General features: G+C 41.4%; 1 protein-coding gene across 5 annotated transcripts in view; it reads right to left on the minus strand.

Moving 5' to 3' along the window:
• Positions 1-15,193: 15,193 nt before the first annotated feature.
• CUNH5orf42 (chromosome unknown C5orf42 homolog) overlaps positions 15,194-26,719 on the minus strand; it is a 102,754-nt gene continuing 91,228 nt past the window's right edge. For 4 of the 5 annotated variants that reach the window (XM_019531976.1, XM_019531975.1, XM_019531973.1 and 1 more), the window contains 9 exons: positions 25,668-25,799; positions 24,481-24,646; positions 22,957-23,018; positions 22,302-22,469; positions 21,497-21,606; positions 20,975-21,058; positions 18,311-18,454; positions 16,394-16,554; positions 15,194-15,924 (listed from right to left, as the gene is read on the minus strand). In XM_019531976.1, coding sequence (XP_019387521.1) covers positions 15,784-15,924; positions 16,394-16,554; positions 18,311-18,454; positions 20,975-21,058; positions 21,497-21,606; positions 22,302-22,469; positions 22,957-23,018; positions 24,481-24,646; positions 25,668-25,799 — 1,168 coding nt within the window. In that variant the 3' untranslated portion in view covers positions 15,194-15,783. The remainder of the gene's footprint in view (positions 15,925-16,393; positions 16,555-18,310; positions 18,455-20,974; positions 21,059-21,496; positions 21,607-22,301; positions 22,470-22,956; positions 23,019-24,480; positions 24,647-25,667; positions 25,800-26,719) is intronic. The other variant, XM_019531977.1, reaches the window with a different exon arrangement.

Here is a 26,719-nt window from a genome sequence, read left to right on the forward strand (position 1 = left end):
TTTGGTAACATTCTGTACATGAGAACTGATTCTGGCAACTTGAATGCAAAGAAATATTGTCAAGCTTTTGAAATCAAAATGAGATTATGCATAAAAAAATATTATATTTAGCTAGAGAGATGCCCATACTTTAAATAAACCAGGATGAGAGTTGGTGACTTTTAAAACATGGTCTTTAACACTGTGAAATTACAGAATTAATTAGCATTTTTTAATATTTTCATTAACTGCAGCTATGCAAGAACATGGTAGGTTATGAGAGAATTGTAGCAATGTATAATTGCAGAAAAATAGTCCTTAAAATGACTCATTGATCTTCTATATTTTCTAAGATCCCTGCTACTCATATTAATCTATAAAGTTCAAGTGCAGGGAGGAATCAGTATTGAGCAATTCCAGGGAAATGTAGTGACAGAAGTTGTTTAAATATCTAGTCCGGCCCATCACTTCAAGGTGATGCCAACATTTAAGTGCATTCATACAGAACCCTTGGGATGAATATTACACCAAAATTTTAATTTCCTTGTAGCACTAAAAGGGTTTGCATGTGGTTGATCTTGAGATACATGGTAATGGTGAAATTTATCCAGTACTAATTAAGAAGAAGATATTTACTGGCTGGATATGTTTATTCCTACTTTACAATTACCTCATTTTTTTTAGCTCTGAAACCCAGTAATGTTTGAAGAGTTGAATTCAGACAGGATCCTAAAACCTTTGTTCAAACACCAGTTATTCCTGAGTCATGTGCTAGAAATAGCAAGGGCTCAAGTTAATGTTTTTAATCCCTGTTTCCCTTTTTCATTAAAGAGCCACACCAAACTCAAGTGTTTTATAAATGTCAGAAAAATTGTCACTTTATAATCTTTAAAGAAATGAGCTGTAATGGCTAAAAGAGTTTTAATGTAAGTAGTGTTTTCTCTTGGTTTTTGCTAAAAGTTGTTGGCTATATATTAAAGTATTCTAACAATTCACAATACTTTAATATTTTATTTAAAATAAATATTTCAGTAAGTACAGTTTGAACCCTTCTACATTAAAATTTAAGGTTTTAACCTACAAAGGCATGCACCCACAACTAACTGCTAGATTTCTGGTTACTTTGTGCCCAAATCATGTCTTTGATGCCAGTTTACGTGCCCTCATAAACTGTCTGGGGAACCATGGCTTTGGGTCTTTATTCAGTGCGTTAGAGCTTTCTGCAGAAAGTTAGGAATCTTTACTCTGTTCATAAAGCTTCTCTGTTTCCCTTTCAATTCTGTCTGGTTCTGTTTTGGAGACTTGCAGTATTAGTTCAGGATCTTTCCTAGGTACAGAAGCTCTTTCATCTGCATTATCTGAACAGTCTTAGCTGACAGATTTTCTGTTTTCAGGTAGGGCTGTAAAATATCTCTTTGTGGTGTGCCATAAAGCCGGCAGATACATGAGGACTTTCAAAAGGCTAAGGAAGAATGTACAGTGGTAGTCTTATTCTTATCAACAAAATCTGAACTTACCTGTTTCTCTTGCAGCTTTTTTGCCTGTTCTTCAAAACGTATTCAAACAGTGTTAGTTTTTAGGCAACTAATGACCATTGCAATGTTTTTTCCTAGCACTTGCTTCCCATGCGTAGTCTAATAGTCCTGAAGTTGTAAAAGCTTTTCAGCAGGTAACAAATTATCGAGTTACGGATGGCTGATCCCAAGGATGAAGATTTGATTTTGGAATTCAAATCTTTTCTCAGGAATTCTATTTCAGGCTTATACCTTTCTTGTTGGAAGGCCTGCGTTTTTGGGGTTTTTTTAAACAGTTGTCTTGCTCTTGGTCAAGAGTAAGCTGAAACAAGGCCGCTTAGTCATTACTTCTTGTAATGTTTCATTGGAGAAACAGCATGTAAAACTTCTTTCACCAGGTCCAGCTTACTAACTGCTGTCCATGTATCACCTGCTTTTCTGCTACTTTTGTCTTTTTCTAGTTGTAGAAAAGAACAATGATTTAATCTGCACAGGACTCTCCTTTAACTACTGGCTTTTCAAGATCAATAAAACACTGCCTTTTGTTGAACAATCAGCTTGTTTTTATTTCTGTGAAAGGAAAAAGATAGCTTCTGAATCTGTTTTACTTTGTAGCTACATGATTTCAAGACTCTTCCCACCCACTCATTCTAAAAACAGTCTAAGGAAGGATGAAGAATAACATGCTCCTACGTTATGTTAAGCAAGATTTTTTCATAGCTTCAGAACCTCAAGCTTGGTTGGCTTCTTCATCAGATGAAAGACAAACGCAGCAGGTTTATATAGGGGCAACAGTAGCTTATTTTTTCTCAGTTGTCAGTTAATCGGTTGAACTGTGATTAAATTGTGTAGTTATTTTCACTGCCTCTGACAAAAAGAAAACTAAATCTTATGACTGTGGTTAATAGGAATTGTCAAATCCAAATTCAATTATTTTTAAAATATTGTCTATTACTTCAACATGACAAAACTTAACCAAGTATCTGAGTAACATCATGTGGGTGTCTATGTAGATGGCTTCTTTTGAGGGACCCTACAGTAAACTATCAGTTTTTTTGGTAATGTTACAACCACAAATACAAATCAAAAGCTATACTCAGCCAAGGCAGCAGCCTTAATCCTGAAAGTTGGCCTCTCCAGTTTAGTGCATTTGTGTGTGTGTGGGGGGGGGGGGGTTCCTTTCAGTTCAACTATTCTTCCTTGTTATGGTTCATGGTAATATGGAAGTTAGAACTGTTTTGCATATTTTACTTTTTTCCATGTTATTTCACTCTAGTTTTTACTTTAGCAACCCTTTGGATAATGAGTATCCCTAGAATTACAAAAAGGGAGGCCTTTATTACAGGTTGCTGTTTTAAGTTGTTACCACGTCATGATTCTTTTTTGACTAGATGAAATGAATTGGTGATCTTTTTTTCCAGTTTCCCAATCTAAAACTGCCTCCAAAAGTTTATATTACTAGTCCTGCTTCTTAGCAGTCTTAGGCTGAGTGCATATAAAAACAACTGTGCTTGTATTCCTAAAGGTTAGAAACATCAGCACTGGCAGGAGTATATGAAGAAGCTTGCATTTCTGCTGCTAATGGCAAAATGTCCTCAAGATTGCCACTTGGACTCCTTTAGCCAGCATTGACATTTGGAGTACAGGGAAACAGAGAAGGGGTTCGCAGAGGTTTTTTGTGACCCCAGGGCAGTTTGGATATTAGATTTAAACATCGCTCTTAATTTTGAAAGAAAATTCTTATGCTTTTATAACATTTATGTATGGGAAAACCTTAAATTAATCCAAACAATGGTTAACTAAATGCATCTGTGACTTAAAGGACAAGTTACAGAAACCTAATCATTCTGTCTGAGTGGTATCTGGTAAGGGGACTTTTTCATGTTACTTATGTGAGGTTTGATAGATGGCAGCATAGAGCTCAGTTTGTACATGCTTTAATTTCAAGATAAATGATTTCTGGTATGAAAAGGCATTGGCAATCTGTTTTACACTAGTTTGTCCAAGTATCTGAAGACATTCAGTCTGCTGAAGCTGCGGCTTTGTTTTATGGAGGATAGTTAGCACATATATGTTATGTATCTTATACATCCCCATAGATGAATAGTTCCTATCTATTCATTAGTTTGCTAAAGTAGTATTTAGAAGTGGATCTTTTGTCCCACATATCTTACATCTGTCTTGAAAATTTGGCATCTTCAAAGTTCCAGCTAAGGCACAGGCTTGTTACAAAGTGAAAAAATGAAGATGAATATTTGAAGAACACTGTATTCAAGTAAGTACGATTTTTCATTACTGCTTTGTAGCTCCTTTCATTATAGCACAATGACACTGCATTACTATTCTACATTAAACAGTATAAAAAGCTTTTGCAACATCCTTTCATATAATGTATTTTATTCTTTGCTCTTAGTATCCCTTCAAATTTATTCTTTGTATTCTATATCTTCATGTGCCTTCATTTGCATTTTATTGCTTCGTTCAAATTTTTAATACCTTTTAAAAATAATGTTATATTGGCAGTGATTTTTCAGAAATGAAAGCCTAATGTTAGTTTTCTAAATCTGTACTTAAGGACTAAATAAGTGGTCTGATTTTGAAAATTTTGCATCTCCTAATAGCTCCTGTTGACACAGCAATCTTGGGTCAATTACTAGGGCTGTAAGTAAGTCCAAGTGGAGTTAACTGGTTGGTTAATGGCTTGGGAGACAGAAAATTAATGGGACTGGTGCTATTGAAGTACTTAGATCTTTCTAAACATCCATCCTGAGAGTTAACCATTTCTTTCTAGCAGTTTGTTCACTTCCCAATCTTACTTGAGTCTTTTAAAAAGCTGTATAATCTGTGTAAGTTTTCTGCCTTTTCCATGATTTTCTCCCCTGTGCATTCTCTTTCCCATTTGATACTTTTCTCTGATTTTTCTCTTTGTGTGGTGTATCCTTTATACTAACAAGCTCTCTCCTGTCCATAGGTGGCTGGCTGGCAGGCAAACATAAATCAGAAGAGTTTTCTCCCACCAAAAAGGGATTATGGTTACTAGTGTTAGTTTCTGCTCTACCTTACTGAGGAGCTAAAATGCAGCTTTCTTCAGAAGACACTTGAGAGAAAAAGGAAATGGAAGTGTTCTTTTCCAGTGGCTGCCATATACAGGGGAGTGTGCCTGCAACATGTAGAGTCAGAATCTCTAGCCCAAGACCCAGCCAGCTACAGACAGTCATATGGCTATCTTCTCATCTAACAAATGGACAGGCTCTCTGCTAACATCTCTTAGAACTGCTTGGATGCTACTTGCTCTGCTGCACTCAAAGATATGCCTCAGTGTTGTTGTCAATGGTTCCTCTCAGCTGTGAGCATTCCCACTTTCCCTTAGTTTTTGAGAGTTTCCCCAAGGCCTTTCCCCATCATAAGCAGAAGTGCTCTCATTCACAAAGAAAATACCCCAATTGTCTGGGATATTCCTGTCTATTGTGCCAAAATGTCAAGAGTTCTGAGGAAGAAATTATTTTGTGCCCCTTGAAATGGACTCTCAATTGCTAATACAGAGGATGAGTGAAGTGAGTACTAGTGCCTTCTGATTAAAGCACTACAATGTTGCACCTTATGAAAACTTTTGCTTTTCCTATACAAGAAAAAAGTTTTTCCCCAGCTTCCATTCCAAAGGATAAGGATCCATGGTGTATGGAAATACCCTGATGGTAAATCATCCCTGCCCAGAGGTTCTAAATTTTTACAGTAGCCTCGCAAAGGGAAACAAGATACTTGGATATCTAGGCTACCATCAGTACATAAAATGCAGAATGATTTGAGAGATTCTACATTCCCAAGATAAAGAGCACCCTTATCCTGTTCATCAGACTGACTGAAGTCCCCTCAGAGACGAAGGATTGAATCTTCTGGGGGGTTAAGCATAGTTCTTGCCTGAGAATTTCTGAAAAGGTGATCTTCTGTAAGGATAATAAAGTAATTGAAAGGAATCTTAGTTATGGATTATGCAACGTTGGAAGTGTTCAAACTTCTGGTTAAATCCTAGGGCAGGGATGATGGCTCCCAGAACTTTTTGGCTTTGTCTGTAGATTCACTGAATTTCATAACGAGCAAAGTGTTCTGTTCCAGTGTGCATGTGTTCAAGGGAGATGAACTTTCTGGTGTCCATCTGGATTAGGGCTGTCCTGCTGGTAGACTAAGTCAAGCCCATAATCAAGGTGGTTACATCTGACCTAGCTTTGAGCAATCTACCACTGGAGCCAGAAATGGGGGAGCAAGGTTAGCACTGTACTCAGGCCAAATAGCTTCAATTCTCAGCAGGGCAGCACCAAGAAAGCATGGCTGTAGTGCCTCCAGCATCAGAGGGTAGCATACACCATTAGCTCAGGTCCCTCTTCACAGTGTTGCCTTATGCCATGTCGCCATACCAAGCATCTCCTTCAACGTCCATGGGGTGTATGCGATGACCAGAGCATCAGAGATACCGACTTGTGGTGGGGAGGCCCAGCTGCTGCTGGAGCTCAGTGTGGGAGAGTGCAGTGTGGTTTAGCGAGCCCCAGCCTGCTGGGAATGAGGGGGATAGACACTGGTTTGTTAGAATGGCCTCTGGTAAGAAGCCTCTCTTGTGAGAGAGGTCAAAAGCTTCTGTGGGGAAAAGATGCAACAACCCTGGATGAGCCAGTTCCTATAAAGCAGCAAGCACAGTGGGGATGTCTCAACTCATACAGTTGCACCTTTGGGCTGGTCTGACTGCAGCTTGAGGGTTGGCTTGGGTGTAGGAGGGCTTGGGATGAATTTAGCTGTGCTATTAGGTCTGGAAACTTGCACTGTGCTCTGGGGATGCCTGCTGTGAAGTATTACCACTTGTGTTTTGTAGCATAAAGAGTCCTCTCTGCATCAAGTTCCTCATTTGGTGCATGAAAACAATGCCTGCTGTCCAAGGGCTGTAATCTTTACAAAGTCTATTGACTGGTGCAGGTGAAAAACACTCTAGACATGGCAAGTGGTGTTATTTCATTAATTAAATTATTATTTCCCCAATATATGGTGTCCCGAGTGACACAAAAGCCAGTTATGTAAAATGAGATTGATTTGCTGTCTAGCCCTTAAGTAAAATGCTATAATATAATTCAACTCTTGGTCTGGATTATAAATAAATCCAGAAAAAAAATCAATAAAGCAATTGGACGTTTTCTCTGATTTGTCTTTTCTCCAGCAAAGGCGAGGCAGATTTCTAAACTCAGTCCAATATTGCTCAGAAGTCAGCATTTTCTCAGTGGTCCAGTTTAGTCTTGAGGCTCATGAGCCTAAAAGACTTAAATATGAAGGGAAGAACCTCAGCCCCAACACATCCAAGTCCTAACTGTGTATGGTCTCCCTTCCATCATTCATTGTTTAGAAGGATGGCCACTTTTGCTTTTTTTTTTCCAGGGGAAGGCATAATATCAGACAAATGATCTTTCTGTGTTTTCAAGCATCACTATCAAGAATGTCTTGCTTTCAATACACTCAGTAATTTTTTCTCATCTTATTCTTGCTCCCCAAAAAATTGTTATAACCAGCAGTTCTAGTGATACTAAAATGTGTGCTATTCTTCATGCCTTCTCATATCCTTTTTTGACTTTTTGAACCTCGGGATGAAGATCATGGGGGACCATGGGAATAAAGCTATTTGAACTTCAAAGTTTAAATAGGTAACCTGCATTTAGGAGTACAGGAAAACAAAGATGGATCCATCAGCTCCCTGAGTAGCAGCTGCACCTAGGAAGATTTCTGTTAGCCATTGATCTGCAAGAAATCATTTTGTTACCTATTGCAGCACCTCATCAGATGATAAGGAATCAAGAACAAGGAGACTCCTATTGCCTTTCAGGCTCACCACAGGAATATTCTCCAATACTCTAGTAGATCTTGGCAGATCTTGACTGGGCAGGGGCTCATGTTGCACTTTTTTTGGGGACAATTTTTATAACCATTCAAGGCCCAGATTCTTCAAGAAGCATGCCCTTCTTTTATTACTGGGGCTTATAAGTTTTCATTAATTCCCTTTCTGACAAGGATGGTATCTTCCTGCTTCTGTATACAACCCCTCATACAATTGGTCCATTACTTTGACTGGGCTCTCCAGGAACCGTGGAATTAGCAACACCTAAAAAACAAAATAAAACCAAAAAACCCTGATTTTCATTCCTGTTCATTCAACCTTGCTTCATTATGGAAGGACCACATGGTTTTGTCTCCAGGAGGGGCCAAATAACTTGTTAGAATGGATTGTCATCTTGGCCCCTCTTACATTACTGTGCTTGGCTTGATGGCTTTTGCTTTGGCTTAGTTTCTCAGTCATGCTATAGGACCAAAACACTTTGTTTGGAAGGAACACCACCTTCCCCAACGCACCTGGAATTTTTGGTCTAGTAGATCTTACCTGTTCCTCTTGCCAAGGGATCCACTACTGTCATGACAGACACCAGTGTTTTCCTATCATAAGGAACCAAAATATTTAAGTAAAAATAAATTGGTCAAAGAAAGGAAGGCCTTCACATCAATGTACTGGAACAGGAAAGGAAGCTTACTGTATACCTAGCTTACAGTAGCCAGAGAAGCCAGTTCCAGTCCAATTGGATAATGGAGTAGGTGGTCGATTTTAACTTTCCCATTGGGGAAGGAAGGGCTACAGGCTCAGTTGTTATGTGGTGTTTCCATGGTTGCCTAAATGTTAAAAAAAAATGTCCTATTTTTAGAGAGAGGCTTCTGCTACCTGAGAACCTGTGGACCACTTCTGTTGTGATGTTTTCTAAGAAAATCAAACCACTGTAGCCCAGATTCTGTGAAATCACTGAACCATGGGATCTTGGTTTCTGTTGACCACCTTTTGGCATTATCTGAGCACAATGTTTTTAGACATATTTTTGGTTCAAAGATGGTACTATATTTTCACTTGCAATTAATCTCTGCAAGAAAGAAGGACCTTCCATTTACTATCTTTTATTTTGACAAAGTGATCCTGGAAAAGATGTCTTGCTTGGGGTGGGGGGACCCAGACATTGCTGGAAATATTGTTCTTTTATGAGCTTCCACCTGAAATAGAAGAAGGAAAGGATCCTGTTTTCCCTTAGCTTTCTATCCCCTGGAAGGGAGAAAACACAAGATTACCTGAACTTTATTTGAACATCACATAATAGCACAAACGTTGATCCCTGCTGGATTTTATCAACTAACCTTGAAGAACACTTCACAGGAGGAATCATCTCAGAATGTCTTTTGGAAGGGAAAAGGGAAGGATGGCTGTTACAAAGAGATTTGTGGTGCACCTGGAAAACTTTCCATCCCTTTACAGAAATTGGATATTAGCAGCATGGATGAGTCACTATTTTTCATCTATATGTTGTCAAAGGCTAATTTTCATATGTTCAGAAATTGTGGAATGGACATCTGTATATGTATGAAACAATGTAGAGGGCCAGGGGCTGTTTGTCCCTTTCCTAGCTAGACTCATTCCATTCATTCAAATCCCATTGGCTATTAGAGTTGCTGGCTGCAGAAATGGCAGTGGATTTCTATGAGAAGATTTCCAGCAAACCTACATGGGTCCAGTTGTTGCTGGACAAGATAATGGCATTTGAAGTACATGGGAGTCTGGGGAAGTTGCTTTCCTGGTTTCCTGCACTAGCAGTCACAAGCTGGTCAAGTGAACTACTCTTGTCTTCTGATTCATAATGGTTTTAAAAAGCCAGAAATTCGGAGGTTACGAAAGACAGGAAGAGTAGAAGGAAATCCAGTCCTAACTTTCTAGGATTCTAATCAAGCAACTTAGAATGGGAGATCTATGATTCTCCCTTATCAGGAGAAAGGGAAATGGTGGTGCAGCTCCAATAATCTATCAAATACGGTCATTGCAAGTGAGGGATGAGTAACAGATGAATGTCCTGATGATAACTGGCTTTTCAAAAACTTGTTGTGACCTAAAGATATTTGGGAACAGACGTTCATTTTGGCCTTTTTCAAAATACCTGCATTAAGCAGCACTGAAGCCATAGGTTTCCATTAGATAGCATGGTTGTCATTTCCACAAACAGTTGTAGCAGGACAGTTCTTCACAAATATGGCTGCTACCTCTCAGTGCTTTCAAGGGACCAAACCTCAGATATTCAACCTCTGAGCACCCATCTTCAGTGAAGCTATGTGGGGAGGGGGAAAACCAAGTGGAGGGAGGAGACAGATGAAAAGGGAAGAGGGTGGATTTACCTGATGAGGGTAAACGGGATTAGTCAGGGCAGAATAGGAAGATGTCTTCAGTGTCTCACCTGTCACACAGTGAGGGAGAGCAGGTGGGAGGCAAGGGAGGATGTAGTGGATGCAGATGGGCAGAAGAGGAGAAGGGCATAGTATTTCCAGCTCTCAATTTTGCTGAGTCTGACAATATTTGGTGCTTTTTTTTGTGTCCCAACTCCTGGAGTCCTGCAGTTATGTGAGGATCTCAGCTTTATTTTCAAGTAAGCTTCTAGCACTTGTGATTGTTGCGGAGTAAAGCTTTTAAACTGCATCTCAGGAAACTAAGAAGGCAAACAAGACTTAAAAGCTTTTAAGAAATTTATTTCTCAGGTGGGGTGGAGAAGATGCTGACTGTGTCTGGGGCTCTGACTGGCAATACTGCAGACATGCAGTAGGACCCTCTTTCAGCCAGTGTGTTGCATTGTTTTTAAGTCCCTCTGTGGTATGTCTTCCATCGTGGTAAATTAAAACCAACTGCAGTAACATAGCCCTCTTAGGAGCTGGCTCAGCCCTGGGCTCTAGAGGTGACAAACTGGCATCGAGGAATGATCCAAGGATTGTTCTCTTTTCTTCCCTCTTCGAGAGTGACTGAGTGATGGGCCTTGCTGCTGTGGGGCTGGTTCAGGTAATTGAGGGGTGGAGCTAAGGTAGGCAGCTGGATACAAGTGCAGCCCCAGGGCAGTAAAACCAGCAGTAAAAGGAGCAGCTGAGGTGTGGGACTACCTGGAAGAAGAGTTTCTCTGTGCTAGTGACTCAGAGTGTTTGCCTAGGGCCTGGTGTGGGGTTTTTGTTCTTCCTTTTCCTTTGTGGTGTGCATTTGTTTTTTGGTTTTTTCCCTCCTTTCTCCCTCTGTTCTCTTTTCTTCCTCCTTCTGCAGTGACTGACAGGGCTTACTACTGGTTTAGGCAATTGAGGTATGATAGCCTTATAAAAAGGCAGCCCTCAGCGAACCCAGTGTGTGTGAGCATGTGCAAGGGCCCTGGTGTACGTGTTTGACATGTAGGTTCCTGTGGTGTCTTTTCCCTTTTCTCCCCCCTCCTTTTTTCTCCTTGCAGCATAGGTGTTCTCCAGAGAGCAAAGGAGGCACAGAGAGAGTCCGGGTCAACTGTTCTGACCTGTGTGGGGTATGCCATGTCCATGATCTCCCAGAGGGTCAGATGGCATTTGCCCAGGAGGAGATTCAAAGATTGGAGGCGTGGATATCCATGCTACATTGCATCCAGGACCAGAAGGATTACTTGGATAAGAGTCACAAGAGGCTGGTACTAGGCCCAAGGGAATGAAGAGAAGTGGTGACATATGACAATTTGGAGGGCCCCCAGACTTGAAGAGCAGCAGACTGATGGTAACAATTGCTGTCAAGCACTTTGTGGTGGAATTGGTGAGGAAAAGGCAGAGAAGAGGACATCTGCAGGCACAAGGGAGGAGTTAGCAGCCTAGAGAGCAGGAAGTGCAAGACCCAAGGACAGGGACTCCAGGACCACTGCGCTGAGGAGGAGACAGTCGGTAACTCCCTTCTGCAGAGGCATCCAGATTTAGGGGCCCAAGAGATCTGCTGCCTGCCTGGAACCTGAAGTCAGTACATCACAAAGAGACTGCCAAAGTTTATTCATCCTTTGGACCAGTACCCCTTCCTGCCTGTGCGTGTAGGCACCAACAGTGCTGACAGAAATTACAGAAGCAGATCAGAAGTGGTTATGAGGCTCGTGGTAGGAAGACTAAGGAGCATGGAGCACAAATGGTGTTCGCATCGATTCTTCTTATGGAAGGCCGGGATCCAGGCAGAAACTGTTGTATCCTGGAAGTGAATGTGTGGCTGAGATGGTGATGTTGATGTGAAAGCTTTGGCTTCTTCCACAATGGGTGCTTGTTCTTGGGAGGAGGACTACTATCTAGAAAAGGAATCCATCTTACAAAAACAGAGAAGAGCACCTTTATTTGGCCAACCTAGTAAGAAGGACTTTAAACCTTCCAGCAGCAGAGCACAGTCCAGAGGGGAAAGGACTCAAAGCAGCAACTCAACTTTGGGAAAGGACCAGAGAGGTACAGGACTGCAACAAGTGTTGCAAAAGGGAAGCAAGGAAATCAAAATGCAAAATACATCCAATGCATGTATACAAATATGAGTAATATGGGGAATAAACAAGACAAGCTGGAAGCTGCAGCCTCGGGGGGGGGGGGGACCCCCAAACTATCATCAGATAGGCATTACTGAGACCTGCTGGGACAGCTCTTTAACCAGAATGAAACATAAAGGGTTACTTACACACTATTTCAGAAGTGCAGGGTTGCGAGAAAAAGTGGTGGTGTTGCCTCCTATGTCCAAAACCCATACACTTGTTCCTGGTTCAGGAGGAAGAAGACAGCAAAGCAGAATGCATTTGGGTGAAGATAAAAGGTAAAAGATGAAGCACCAATATAATGCTGAGGATTTATTATAGATCACCTAATCAAGAAGAGGAGGTAGATGAGGCACTCTTCAAGCAGGTGACAAATCTATCCAAAAGCTATGGGATGGTACTGGTGGGAGACTTCAGTTTTCCAGACATCTGCTGGTAGAACAATGCAGCCAAACATTAAATATCAATCCGATTCTAACTTGTGTGGAGGATACAACTCCGGGATCATTTATTCTGGATCTTGTCCTCACAGGGACAAATTGGTGGAGGATGTGAGGATGTGAAGGTGATGGGTAACTTGGGAGTAAGTGATCACAATATAATAGAATTCCAGATGCAGAGACAGGGAAAGCATGAGGTTAACAAAATTAGGATGCTGGGTTTCAAAAAGGCAGATTTCATCCAATTCAAGGACGGTAGATTGAAGGATAGGAGTGTCCAGAAAGGCTGGGAGCTTCTAAAGGCCACAGTATTGGAAGCCCAACAAGGAACTGTCCTGATGCAACAGAAGCACAAGAAGAATAGCAAGAGACCAATGTAGCTGCACAAGGAGCGTCTAAAATGCCTCAAATGCAAAAGGAAAGCGTACAGGCAAGAGAAGAATGGGCAAGTCACTGACAAAGCATAGCAGGAAATAGCAAGAAATTGCAGAGATAAAATCAGGAAGGCAAAGACAGAATGATCAGCACTTGGCAAAGGATGTGAAGGACAACAAGATGTTCTGTAAGTATGCTGGCCAAAAAAGGAGGACCAAGGAACCTGTGGCTTCTCTGGTAATAAGCCAGGGGAAACTCTTAACCAAAGATGCAAAGGCAGAGCTACTCAACACCTACTTTGCCTCAGTATTCACACACACAAAAAAAAAAATTAGCTGCAGCCAGACACCTAATACAGATTTTCTAGATAACAAAGGGGCATAGGCAGATTAATGGATGGGTCAGCTGGGCACAAGCCCAGTGGCCTCTATCAGTTTAGGGCTCTGGGATCCCCATCGCCAGGGAAGTGAAAGCTGCAGTTTTAAACTCAGCACCTGTTTTTGCCTTCCAGCAGGGAATCAAAAATGGTGCAGCCCAGCTCCCATAGGGGGAGGGGGTCTCCAATTTTGTTTGCCTGGGGCCCCAGTACACCTTAACCCACCTCTGGAAAGGGGGCAAGCTGCAGCAGGGGACCAGTTAGTCTGACCTCAATACCTGGGAAGCTGCTGCAGTATATCCTATGGAACAAGCATCTGGAGGAGGAAAGGCGCTGGTCACAAACTACCAGCATGGATTTATGACAGACGAATTGTGTCAACCAAACCCTCCTCCTTTGACACAGTAACTGCTTGGGTGGATGAAAGGAATGCAGTGGATTTTGATATCTGGACTTCAACAAAGCTTTTGACAAGGGCTCACACAACCTCTTGATAAACAAATTGGAGAAATGTGGGCTGGATAAAACTACTACAAGGTAGATAGATAACTGGCTCAATAGCCATAAAAAAAAGGTAATTATTAATGAGTTCATGTCAGAATGGCAGGTTTTGAGTAGGGTCCCACATGGTTCTGTCCGAGGCCTGGTGCTGTTCAACCTATTTATTAACAATTTAGATGTTGGCATACGAAGCTTCTTGAGCAAGTTTGCAGATGACACCAAACTTGGAAGGACTGTAAACAGACTGGAGAATGTGAGCACAATTCAGAAGGATCTCAATAGATTGGAAAGTTGGGCTAGAGCTAACAGGATGAAGTTCAATGCAGACAAATGCAAGGTGCCACACCTTGGGAGGTATAAGCAGAAGCTCTGATACACAATGTGGGACACCTGGCTAGATGGCAGCTCTATGGAAAAGGACTTGGGAGTCTTTGGTGACCACAGACTCAATATGAGCCTGCAGTGTGATGCAGCCACACAAAAGGCCAATGCAGTTTTGGCATGCAGCAATAGAGGCAGTAGGTGCAAACACATGGGAGGTGATGGTGCCTCCACTCAGCACTGGAGGCACCATCACCTCATCTGGAGTATGGTGTGCAGTTCTGGGCTCCATATTTTAAAAAAGGACACACAAAAGTTAGAGAGGGTCCCAGAGGCAGACAACAAAGATAATCAAGGACTTAGAAGCCCAATCATATGAGGAGAGGCTGAGGAGTTAAGCACCTTTTCTGCAAGCTAAAAATGTACCTAAAAAGGGATATGATAGCAGTCTTCAAATACTTAAGGAACTGCCATTAAAAAGCTGCACTTTTTCTCTCTCCCTGCAGAGAGGAGGATATGAACCAATGGCTTGAATTTGCAGCAAAGCAAATTTAGATTGAATATCTGTAAAAACTTCTTCACTGAGAATAGTGAGGCAGCGGCATAAATGCCTAGAAGTTGTGGGCTCTCCATCACTGGAGGTGGTTGAGAAGAGGTTGGACAGTCCCTAGTCGGGGATGATCTAGGCATAGCTATGCCTGTTTTCTACAATGGATATTTCTCATGCTTCTGGACTTTGCTGGTTGTTCCTGCCCTCCCTTTTTTCTGTTATATGTGTCAGGGTATTTTTAAGTCTCCCCAGAGGCATTGTGTGTTGGCTACAGCTAAGGATGGGGAATTCAACTGGGGTGTGTCAAGTCTCCTGCTAAGAGCAAAGCCAGAGGTTCTGGGCTAGAGGTTCTTGCCACTCTGCTCAGGATCCAACTGATCACCATATTTGAGGTCAGGAAAGAATGTTTCCCCATGGTCAGATTGGTATGGATTATGGAGGTTTTTGTCTTCCCCTGTAGCAGGGGGTGCCCTTGACCAGGGACCTCTTGAGTGTATATTGACAACATTTTATAGAAGGAGAACATTGGTGCCATGGTTCCCCTGCTTTACCTGTCGCAGGTTAGGGTGTTAATTCTATGTCGTCAGGGTTGAAGGTAGTCTTATGTAGAGTTTAGATGATGGCTGTATGGGATGGTTTGGATAGGGATGATCTTGCTTCAGGCAGGTGTTTGGGCTAGATGACCTCTGGAGGTCCCTTTCAGCCCTATAGCTTTGTGACTTCTATGACAAGAATGACACAATAGCGGCAACTCCACACAATGCAGTAACTGAATAAAACCAAGCATTTATTAAAGCCAAACCAACCGTTTACAATTCTTAAATTTCAAAATAGTTAAATATTTTAATATTTAAAAATGTAGGCAAGAAACACCAGTACTCTTCAAGTAAAAAAAAGTTTCATTTTATTAATTTAAGATATTAAAAAGCAGAGGAGAAAACACCTGATCCTTCAGACTTTATCTAAACTGGACGCACACACTGACTTTTAGAAATCAGATCAGATCACTATTACCAGTGCCATTCCCTTGCTCTTTGCAAATGCACAGGATAAATTTAATGCTGAGGGCCTTTATATGCTGACAGTCTGTCCTGAGCTTGCTCAACTCTTTAAGAGTTGAAGACCCACTGCATTAATACAGGATTAGGCTCTAGCCTAAAAGAGAACAATTTAAAGAAGGCAGATACCTTCTGCAGGTTCCCGCTAAGTCCCTTGATCCACCACTGAGCTTTAAACAGAATTCCCCATTGCTTTCAACAAGAATTTTTGTGTACGTGTGCTATGCTGTATTTGTATACATGTGATATAATGTGCATCCTTTAACTGCTGTGAAAGTGTACCATGATTGGGGTCACTTGTCTTCCACATTTGCTACCATAGCCTCAACTGCATTCCAGTCCAGCTTGCTGAGGATACTTCCTGTGCTTTCCGATATGTTATCAATATCATCAGTGCTGAGAGGAGGGCAATCATCATCATAAGGCACAGAACCCTATTAGGAGCAAAAGGATGAAATTTAAGCCATGGCAGCATGGGCCTCTTAATACCTGCTTATCATCACACACATCTTAAACTTATCCTGGTCTCACTAAATATCTACTGCAGGTCCATTATAAAAGATACGCTGCATTAACTTTCTTCCTCCAAGCAACAGGACTTTTCCAGAGTATGGCCTAGTTAGCTACTGGGCAGCAGCTTGAAATAAGCCCACAGCAATCCTATTATGGCCAGGCAACAAGAGTCTGTCCCCCTAAGGAATGACGGGAATTGGTTCTCCCAGCCTCTGATGTGCATCTGACCAACAGTAGTTTGACGTTAACCCGAGGCTCTGCTGTCCCATCCCCCAGCCATGATAAAGAAATACATTACAAATGCAAAAGACAGGCAGGTTTTTATGCCTCCACTTCTAATGGCCCAAGGCAGGGTCCCAAATGACTTCTGTAATAAATTACATGCCTTACTTCAAAGAAGGAACCAGAATGGTCACGCAGGATTCTTTGGATGTCATCAGGGATGCTCCATGGACTTAGGGACTCTCGCTCAATGTCATTATCAAGACCTGTCTCCTCTGTCTGAACTGCAGCTGCATGAAGTCCAGGCCTGCCCTGTTTCACTGCAGAGGCTGAGCAGGGAAACAAAAATCAGTGGATTAAATACAGATGTGTTTTGTCCATATACTTTTAACTATTGGCCCATGCCCCTGTTCTACAGAATGAATGGTGCTGCCATGCTCAGGCAGGAAAATGCAAGTGAAGACTGTTATGACCCCTCTGTCCACTTGGAAAGCAACAGGATTTTCCAGCTGGGTTCAGCACTGAGGCTCTTGCAGGCCCCACCAGACCATGGAGAACCTTCTGAAGGACCAGGGCAACCAGAGCACAGAAACTGTATGTCCAGGAATGGACTTTGCAACTCAGATCCAGGTGTTGTTTTAAGTACCTATAAAATCTTGTTTAAAAGCTCAGGGGATTGAGTCAGCAAAACGGGCTGCCTGTTGTGGTACTAGCTGATTTAGACATGGCAATAGTCTCACCAGACTAGTCTGCTCTGAACCCTCAGGCTAGAAAAGGGGAGCTTAGCAGATGTCCTTGGAGAAAACTTGGAGAAAGTTTCAGACTCACAAGGGAACATTTCTGTTCAGTGTTGCAACACCCAAGTGACCTGCCACCTAGTGATTCACCCCCAAGCACTGGCATTGTATCAGCAGCTGCTCAGAAATTTTTCTGACTGAATACTTTTATATTACTAAAATGTAATGATTCATCCAAAATCAAAACCTTCCTTCAGAACATATGAATTGTGATGATGTTCTGAGGGAAACACGCTGAGTTTTCTGCCAGCTCTTCTGGCCATTCCCCTCCAGTGCTCACAGAGAGTCTGGAAGCTGGCACTCTCTGCTGGGTCTCACATTCTTAGTAGGAGCCAGGAGCACTGCATGCTCGTTGCCTTAGTAGCCTGGGATCCAAGGTAGCCTGCCAGGCTCTGGGACAGCTCAAGTGGACTATCTGAGACAAGGCTTATGGCAGTCCCAGAAATGTTTCAAAATGGTAAAAATAAAGCAGCGGTTCACCCTTTTCAACTGGAAATTTTGAAACACTTTTTGGTCTGTTCCAGAAAGTTTCTGTTCTGAAGTTTGGGAATGTCCCAGAGAACAAATTACATTTCTGACTTATTCTACTTGTCACCTTGTACAACATAACTGGGTCATTCTTCCATAAAAAGGATGAAGAAGACGTTTCATACAGATAACTCTCTTGCTGTAGCATCCTATGTAAATGTTTCACATACTAATGTACAAACAACTGCTGTGGTAATGATTGCAAGCTGTCTGCACCAGCATCATCTGAAACTTTAATGAAACTCTTAGTAGCTTCTGAAATACAACACACAGGCCTAATTACAAAAAGGAAGACTCAAAAACAAAAGATTACATTACTGGATTCTGGCAGCTAAAGTATTGTAAGACAACATGACTGACTAAGAGAAGAAACAACAATAGAATGAAAATGTGGAAGGAAACTGGAAGTTACCGTAAAATGAGATGAAACCAAGGGAAAAGGGACAGCCCTGTACAACAACAAGTTATGCTATATACTTGTATATCTGGAAAAAATGCAACAGAAGCCTATTCTTTCTTGTCCCAACAGAAACTATCTAAATGTGCTATGAATTTATTCCCGTTGATTGAGTTGTATGACCTTTAGCAAGAGAATAATTCCGCATAGAATAATGATGCGCAGTCCCATTTACCAGGCTAGTTTAAGCCACATCTCCATTTAATCGCACTACTCTAGCACTAGTAATGCCATTAGCATAAGCCTGGGGTAATGGAAAGAAGACTTAGGTCTGTTAGTTTCTGATTCATTACACATTCAAACCTTGTCTAGCTGAACTAGGTGGCCTTGCATTCAAGACTTGCATCTGGTTTCTGTTGCCTTGCAACCACATTCTCTTCCGGCTAAAATCCATAGCTGTTCCTCTGCCAATGACTTGGGATGATCGGTCTTGAGGCCAAAAGGCAACTTGGAAAAGAAAAAAACCATTACAATTCCATAAGAGACAGCCGTGAATATAAAACTAAGCCCAAAAATTACTGTGCAAGATGATTTTGCTCCTTGCCCCACTTTATCTACTTGCAATTAAGATTGGAGGCTAGAAAATAAGAGGGTGGGACTAAATTCAGAAAAGAGTATGGAGCTGCAATGCTCAGCACTGTAGAACTCAACTTGGAAACACTTAGCAACATCTACAATCCTGAGTTAGGCTACTAGGCTTCCCTACACAATCATAGACTCATAGACAAATAGGGCTGGAAGGGACCTCTGGGGGTCATCTTGTCCAAACCCCACCTAAACCATCCCATACAAGTCCTTGTCTAACCTATCACTAAAACTACAGAGTTGACTGTTACAAAACTACAAGGCATAGCACCCTACTAACCTCCACAGGTAAAACAGGGGGACAGCAGTGGTCAGTGTCCTACTGCTGCAAGTGTTGTTAAAATATGCTGGGCAGACCAAGAAGAGCGGGTCATGACCCTTGCTACAGAGCAAAGCAAAACCCTCACTGATCCCCAAGTAGAGGGGCAAAGCCCTCAAGCCAGAAATCCCTGGGTTTAAGTCTCAGCAGGAGCACCGGCAAACCCAGTAAAAATCCCCAGCTCTGGCTGTAGCTACCACCCAATGCTTCTGAAGAAGGTGAAGCCCCCCACTCAGTATGTGTAGCAACAGAAGAGAAAACAATTTCATTCAAGGCCCAGTGCGGCACCCACCCAGTCCAGAAACATGGGAAATACTGAACACTTGCATTCTGCTCTGCAGCTGGGCACAGCAAGCAAACTCTGACTTGCTCAGTGGCATAGCCAAGCAGGGAAGGGTAGTGGTCTGAGGGATGGATGGGCTCTGGCAATCTTTGTGATATCCTGAATACAGGCTCCAGGCAGACAGCACACCTCCCAGGACCTCAAATCTGGATGACAAATTGGTGCTTCTGCCCACCCGCTGAAAAGAGTCATCAACCATTGCCACCTTCCTCTTTCTTCTTGGTGCAGTGGTCTTACAACCCTCATCTCTGAGGCCTTGCACCACCTGCTTTCAGACAGCTGAGTCCTCTGCTTCTTGCATGCTGAGGTCCTCACTTCTGCCTTTTTCCAGCCTCCCCACATTAGCTAAACCAGTACCATTTGAAGCAAACTGCTCCACACAGAGCTGTGAACACAAACCCTGTCAAGCAATTGCTCCAAAACAGGCACAAGACGTCACAAAACAGATGCCCAGAATTTCTGGTCTTCAGACAATCAGCTCTCAGAAAAAGCCTTCTCCAGGCAATCCCTCTGCTGAACTTCTCCCCCCACAGCAGCCCCCGGCAAGCTCCCTCTCTGGTTTGTTCGTCTCTGTTCGCAGTGACTCCAGAGAATTGGCTGACTCAGGGGCTAGGCAGGCATCAGCCCCATCACACTTCCTGATTGGATTGAATTGCTGTGGCAACTTGCAACAATGCACTCTCCAGCTCAGAGGTGTGACAGGAGGCTGCTGGGACCCATGGCTCTGTTTTCTCCTGCCTCCTACCCTAGGGCTGGGGGAGTGGAGCAGACTGTCAGTGCAACTCTGCAGCTGGGACTATAGCTCTGCTCCCCCCTCGTGATGTGCAGTGACAGATGAGGCCAAAATAAACCTCTCGTAATGATCTGGGATTTTCTGCTCTAAAAGTTCACAGACAGTGGGTGTTTCTAGCCAGTAGTACTAACTGCTTTTCACACAGTCACTATGTACCTCTTAATTCTTACATTAACTGTGCATATGACAGTACCACCCAAAAGCCACAAGATTAGAGCCTCACTGTGTTTGTTAGGTGCTGCAGAGATGAGCAGCAAGCACAGGGCCTGACATGAAAGCTCATGTAGACCAGGAAGACAAAGGAACAAGGAAAGTGACTTGTTCAGGCTCACCTAGGTGGTTAGTAGCAGAGCTGGCAACAGAACCCAGTCTTCTGCCTCCCTTACTATTTTCCTAAGTAGCTTTTACCTACTTTTTTTGCTTTGATACATTATAATCACCAGCAAACCTAGAAATATGTTATGGGGCTAGTCCAGGTATCCTGCTACAGCCAGTTTCAAGACCTCAGTCTTCAGTGTGCTTAAGAACAGATACTGAGACAACCCCAGAGCACCTTCACTGGCATAGCTCCAGGTGCACAGGGGCGAGCAGTAGTGTGTGCTGTATACTGCTGCCCTGTGTAGATGTCCTGGGTACCCATTAACAGCCTGGGAAACGCAATCTGTTGTGACTGCAGTGGCTAAGACATCTAAATTGTCACTGAAAACTATGATTTTTTTTAATGAAAAATACTTATTAAAAAACTTTTTCCCTCTTTATACTCAACTCTATTCTTCAGTCATGGGCCCAATAACTATAAGCCCAAGTTTGTGACCATCACTCAGAAATTTTTTAAATAGTTCCTTGTTAGTTATTATCCATTTTGTTAAAATACAGCAGCTTTAAACTTTAGCTGAAAAACTTTTAGCTTAGTTCTCTCTACCTTACCTTGCCTAGAATTAACAGGATACCTTGTTGCACTTCTAATTCTGTCCTTGGAAATATTTTTCTGTAATACTGCAGTAGCAGTTCCTAAAAAACATACACAAACTAGTTTCACTGCAAGCAGTTTATTATTCTCTGAAGAAAATTTAGGTTCTCAGAAAAATTTTGAAAAACTGAGTCCAACATATCTCTGCTTTCTGGATTACAATGCATCAATCTCCACGAGCTGTGCAGAAATGGCACAGACATGCCGCTAGTGCACGTTGCAAGGGATGGTGAGGACAACATAGCAAGCATGCTATACTTCATGAGAAGCCCGACACATCACAGTTGTGACATTCTCAGTCTCAAATGACAATCCACATCTGATGGCTCTAAGTACTACAGCCCTACAGTAGTACTACAGCATAAGTTTGTTAGCATCCATGTATAAAGGGCAAACATAAAAAGAATATAAAATATGATGTGTAGGAAGGAATTTTAACAAGGCCCTTGGCATATACACCAAGATATTTCAATTCTTACCTCTGGACTGATCAAAACCAAGAGGTGGAGTAGAAAGAGATCTTGCTGGTTGAAAGCCAGGTTTGGCAGCAATCCTGCTCCTTTCAGCTTGACTTGCTGACTGTGTCCGACTACGAGGATGATTTTTAAAGCAAGAAAAAATATATTTATCACTGCTCGTAACATACCATTGTCTTAAAGACGAAACAATTTAAATTTGGCTACATGCCTAAAAGACCATGTTAATTTTAAATCAAATTCCATTATTTCCTTAAAGGAAATAAACAGCAAAATGCTCTTTTGGGTAATGTTTCCCAGCTTCAAAGGGACAAAGCATGTATAAGGAGAAGTCTCTGTTGACAGCCAAGACATGCAGTCAAGTCTAAAACTTTTCAAGATGCATTTCTTGATTGTTACCAAATATTACAAAGATCTTGAACCAGCTCCTCGGCTACATGCAGCACCTACTGAACGCAGCGAAGTGGGGGTGAGTACAGGGAAGCTGGGTGATTCTGAGGCTGGTCGCATGCCATCTGGCTATGTGCCCTACTGGCCAATCCACGAGTTGGTCATAGCCAGAACAGAACTCCACTCAACGCTCCCTCTGGCTACTTATGGTGGCACTTGCAGAGGGATTTGTACAGGACTCAGTTATGCCAGCCAGAGACTCCCACACACCAGGAGAATCCTCTAGACCTTTTTTGCAACATACACCTTTGCCTGATTTAACCCCACCCAGCACGAGACAAATAGCTTATGTAAGCTGGCAAATCTGAAAAGCTGTATGGAGGTCTAGCACCAAAGGTTTCAAATTTAAAGCTGTTACCCTCTAGCAGACGTGGGAAGGTGCTTTCTGAAACCTCGAGGTGACCTTGCTGTTCTGGACAATGGTCTACATTTCTCTGTAGGAAGCTGTACTGTTTCAGATAACATCTCATTCATCAGGGAAAGTGCTTGTGAGACTCTAAAATTATGATGCTCAGATAATAGGGCTCTTTGGAGAAAAAGGAACAAGAAGTTACATATTCATCCATTCCTTCAGTCAAAGTTATTAATTTTTAACTAAAACTGTTTTGTGGATTCCTCAGTCCACTTCTGTAATATTTTATGATGGTTACTGAAAAACTTTTTGCCATCACTCTTTAGATAAGTTGCACAAAACTAAAATGTTTCTCAAAAAACCCCTAAAAACAAACCTTCAGAGGGAACCCGAGCAGTAGCAAAAATAGCACATTAGCACATGAAGCTACAGGATCCGGAAGTTAAATGCTCAACTTTTTTCAAATGTCTCAGTGAATACGGTCTTTTAGAGATTTAAGCATTAACTGGCAATGCTTTTTTATAGCAAAAGTTATTACAAATCTGGAACTTCAGAATTAAACTGGATAAAATTAGCTAAGCAACAAAACTGGTAGAATGGTAAATTAAAAACAAAACAAAACACACAGCAATACCCTGAATGACCTTTCATAGTAACTTACTTATCCTTTTCCTCTTTCTTTTTCTGGTTCAGTTTAATTTCCTTTGAGGTGAGACCAAATTTCTACCAAAAAAAAAGACAAACATTAACTTGTTATATATTTTAGTTCACCTCACAAAAACATTTATGTCATTTTATAGCTACTATGTTAGATTATACTGAAGACACTGCCCAGAGTAAGAAGCAACATGGAATTATACTACCCCAGAAGAAGTTCAGGAAAAGGCTGTTTGCCTTGGAGCTTCACAAACTCTAGAAAAATAACTAAAACCCTGGCTCCACAACCATTTATTAATATGGCACAGACCCAGACAAGCCATAGCTGCTGCCCAGGTAAACCATGTGCTTAAATCTGCAATATTTCATTTACACCAAAAAAAAAAAAATCAAAAAAAAAAAAAAATCACTCAATCACAAATGTTCAAATCTCCTTGTAAGTTCCTCAAAAGCTACAAAATTGGTTTAAAAGTCACTACCCTTTTTTTAAAATTGTGTAGGATTGCTTTTTGTTTTTCAACTACCAGGGCACATATGTCCAAAGATTTGAGAGCTGCAAGCTTGTTTTCAAATGAAAGCTGAGATGGTCTCAATCTCATGACTAAATAAAGCAGAGGCTCTAAGAAAAGCACCAAATAAGTCTAGCCCAGATTGCCTCCAACTGGGTGCATCTACACATGCAATTAATGCGTATGAATAAACTCTAGAACTCATTGCTCCAAAGTTTATCGCTCCCAGAAACTGTGTCTTCACACGCGCCTGGGACTGCCACACATTGAGCCAGGTTGGAGCAGCCCCCACTGGTAGGGTTGGGGGGGGGGAGGGGGGAGGAGGAACACACGCCAGCCCAGGGTTGCTCCCCGCAGTTTAATATGCTGTGGAGAGGCTGGCTGGGGCAAGGGTGCTTCAGCATGGGGCTAGTCAGCAGGCAGCCTCTCCACTGAAGCACCCTCATGCCCCAGCCACCCAGGGCAGCATCTACATGTACACTGCTGCAGAGTAAGAAACTCTGCAGCAGGACAGTACCTGTATTTACAAGTACTATCATGCTGTGGAGTAAATTTGTTTACTTAAGCCTAATACAGGTGCACATGTAGTTGTGTGACGTTTACTGTGCAGCTAATTAGTCTACTGCACAGTAAATGTCTCATGTAGAGATGCCTGCTATTGCTGATTCTGTTGTCAATGGAGAATAGGAGGAATAGTAAGAAACAACCTGATGTTTATTGGCATCTACCACCTACCTATAATTCATGACTGACAGCTAGGGGGTACTCCAAGTAATACTAAGCACAAATATTCCTTTATATCTCAGAATTTGGACACCTTTCAAGATGACCTAAATGTAAAAATCCTTAAATGTTAAATTAGTCAATTTCCCACATCAGTACTAATTATTGAAAACATTTTAACAGTTTTTCAATACCTTTTCAACAATTTATATCAATAGATTAAAGAAGTCACACTACTTGCTACATTTGTTTATATTAATACAAAAGTGATTCTTCCAGGTGCACAGTAATCTTACCATACAATTTTTCACATTAAATGGCATATGTTCTTTCTCTCTTTGTTCATCACGTTTATTCAGATATTCTGCCAATCTTTCTTTTTGTTTTCTTTTCATCCATGCTTGTAACACTTTTTTTTCTTTTTCTGTTTTTTGAGAACATCCAACTGCAGGACCATGGATTCTGAGTACATGCATAACCACAAAACAGTTCAATAAGTCTCCTTTAAAATACAGGTGTGAAAACCATATAAATACAGCAATACCTCCTGACAGACACAAACAGCCTAAATAATTATCAGCTGGAAATATTAAATATTTTATAGTATTTATATAAATAATAAATTATGTTATTTATGTTCTATAATAGTACAACTTCCTTGAAAATCCTGGTATGCAAATATTTTTCAAGCAGTATGGTATACAATATTATTGTCGTATGTTTGTGTATAGGCTATTTACTTGGTATGAGAAGCAGTAGGATGAAAAACAGAATCATTTTGATACGCTTTCAAGAATACTTGTTTGAGTTGGTCTAGAGCAATAGCAACAGTCTAAGAACCTACACAAATGAAGTCACTGCCATGGATATGGTCACCAAACAAGATCAGTTGTAAGTGAAAAACTGTTCACAGTTGTATTGAGTTTTTACGGTTATATTTGAACTACTATTTATAGAATAAATGGAAATGTTTAATTGGAGACCAGTGCCTTTTTATTTATTTTCATAACTAGTTTCATAAATTGCAATCCCTTAGTATTTAGAAAGCAAATTTAATCTTTGAATTTTATATACCCTAATTAAGTAATCTTTATCTTATTAAAGTGGATATTTTTCCCATTTTAAAATGGAAAATGGTTATGCCTTGTAATTGTGTGATAAGGTTGATTCTGTAGTTTTAGTAATAGGTTAGAAAAGAATTTGTATGAGACGCTTCAGATAGGGATTTCAGGCAGGGAGTTGAACTAGCTAACCTTCTAGCCCTACTTTTTGTGATTCTTTGTGCAAGTATTTGTAAAAATCAGCTATGAGAAAAATGGCCTCTAAAAGAACACACACAACACTTCTGATTTATATATTTACACTATTTTAATGATCTGCTTGCTTTAAACAACAGTGAATTTAAATAATTGTATGCATATTATTTAATATTAAAATTGCTCTAATTCAGTGGAAAGCAGAAGTGAAATGTAAAAATAGTTACCTGGAGATTTGTCTAGCCTGTGCTTCAGTAAAACCCAGTTCTGTAGCAGAAACATCACCTTCTGTTACAAGATCTTTAATAATGTCAGTCATACCACTTAGTCCTGTAGTTTGCAGGGGATCATCTACAGAACTTATATTAAGAAAAAAAGTAATTTTGTAATCAATTAAAACCATCTGCAAGAAAAACTAAAATCATCCTAAAATTCTTACTTTTAAAAATCAGGTAAGAAGAAATACTACACTTATTCAAAAGTTAATTACCATACTCCTTTTTACTGAACTAAACTTGTCTATACATCTGTGCTGTTTTAAGGGTATGCCATTTTAAGCAAAAGACAGATGTCAATACATTTTCAGTCAATGGATGTAAACATCCACTGATGAACCTACATCCTGTTGCCTTACATTTTCATGCAGTAACTATAACAGTTCCCTAGTGCTAGTTCTGCCTTTTATAAATGAGTATATCAATGCCAGTTACACGCACATGTCCAAAACCAAAATTTAGTCAATAGTAGTTGAATAAAACTATGCACAAACACCTAGGGTATTTGTTAAAAGTTCTGCTATATGCGGCATGCATGTAGCATATGCACAAGAAAACATAACTTTTAGATTTCTGCACTGAATGGGTTGGCAACCAATAATTCACAGGCTGGATTCAATGGGCACATCCAGACAAGCCCACATGTGCATTTTGCAGCATCTCAAACCCCTCTGAGATGCTGCAAGAGGCACATGCAGGAATGAGAAAATGCTCCCCGTGCTGTAAGTTTGCAGCGTGGAGCAAAATTAGACCACTGGATATCCAGAGATCAAAAAAACCCACACTGAGGCAACTGGAGGCTGGGTCCTCCATAAAGGCGCTCTGGCAGCCAGAGCATCTCTATGGTTAGCCCTTGGCCTGGTGCTCAAGCTCTACTGAGCTCCACCCAGGCTCCACTGCTGGTAAGTGAGTGGTCAGGGGGGCTGGAGGAGGGGGGAGGGGACCATGGTGGGGGTGACCCCTGCTGGCCCCACCCAGTCCCCCAGTCCCCCTGATCCCTTCCC

This window comes from Crocodylus porosus, unplaced genomic scaffold (assembly GCF_001723895.1).
Source record: "Crocodylus porosus isolate Cpor-Errol unplaced genomic scaffold, CroPor_comp1, whole genome shotgun sequence".
Taxonomy (NCBI): domain Eukaryota; kingdom Metazoa; phylum Chordata; order Crocodylia; family Crocodylidae; genus Crocodylus; species Crocodylus porosus.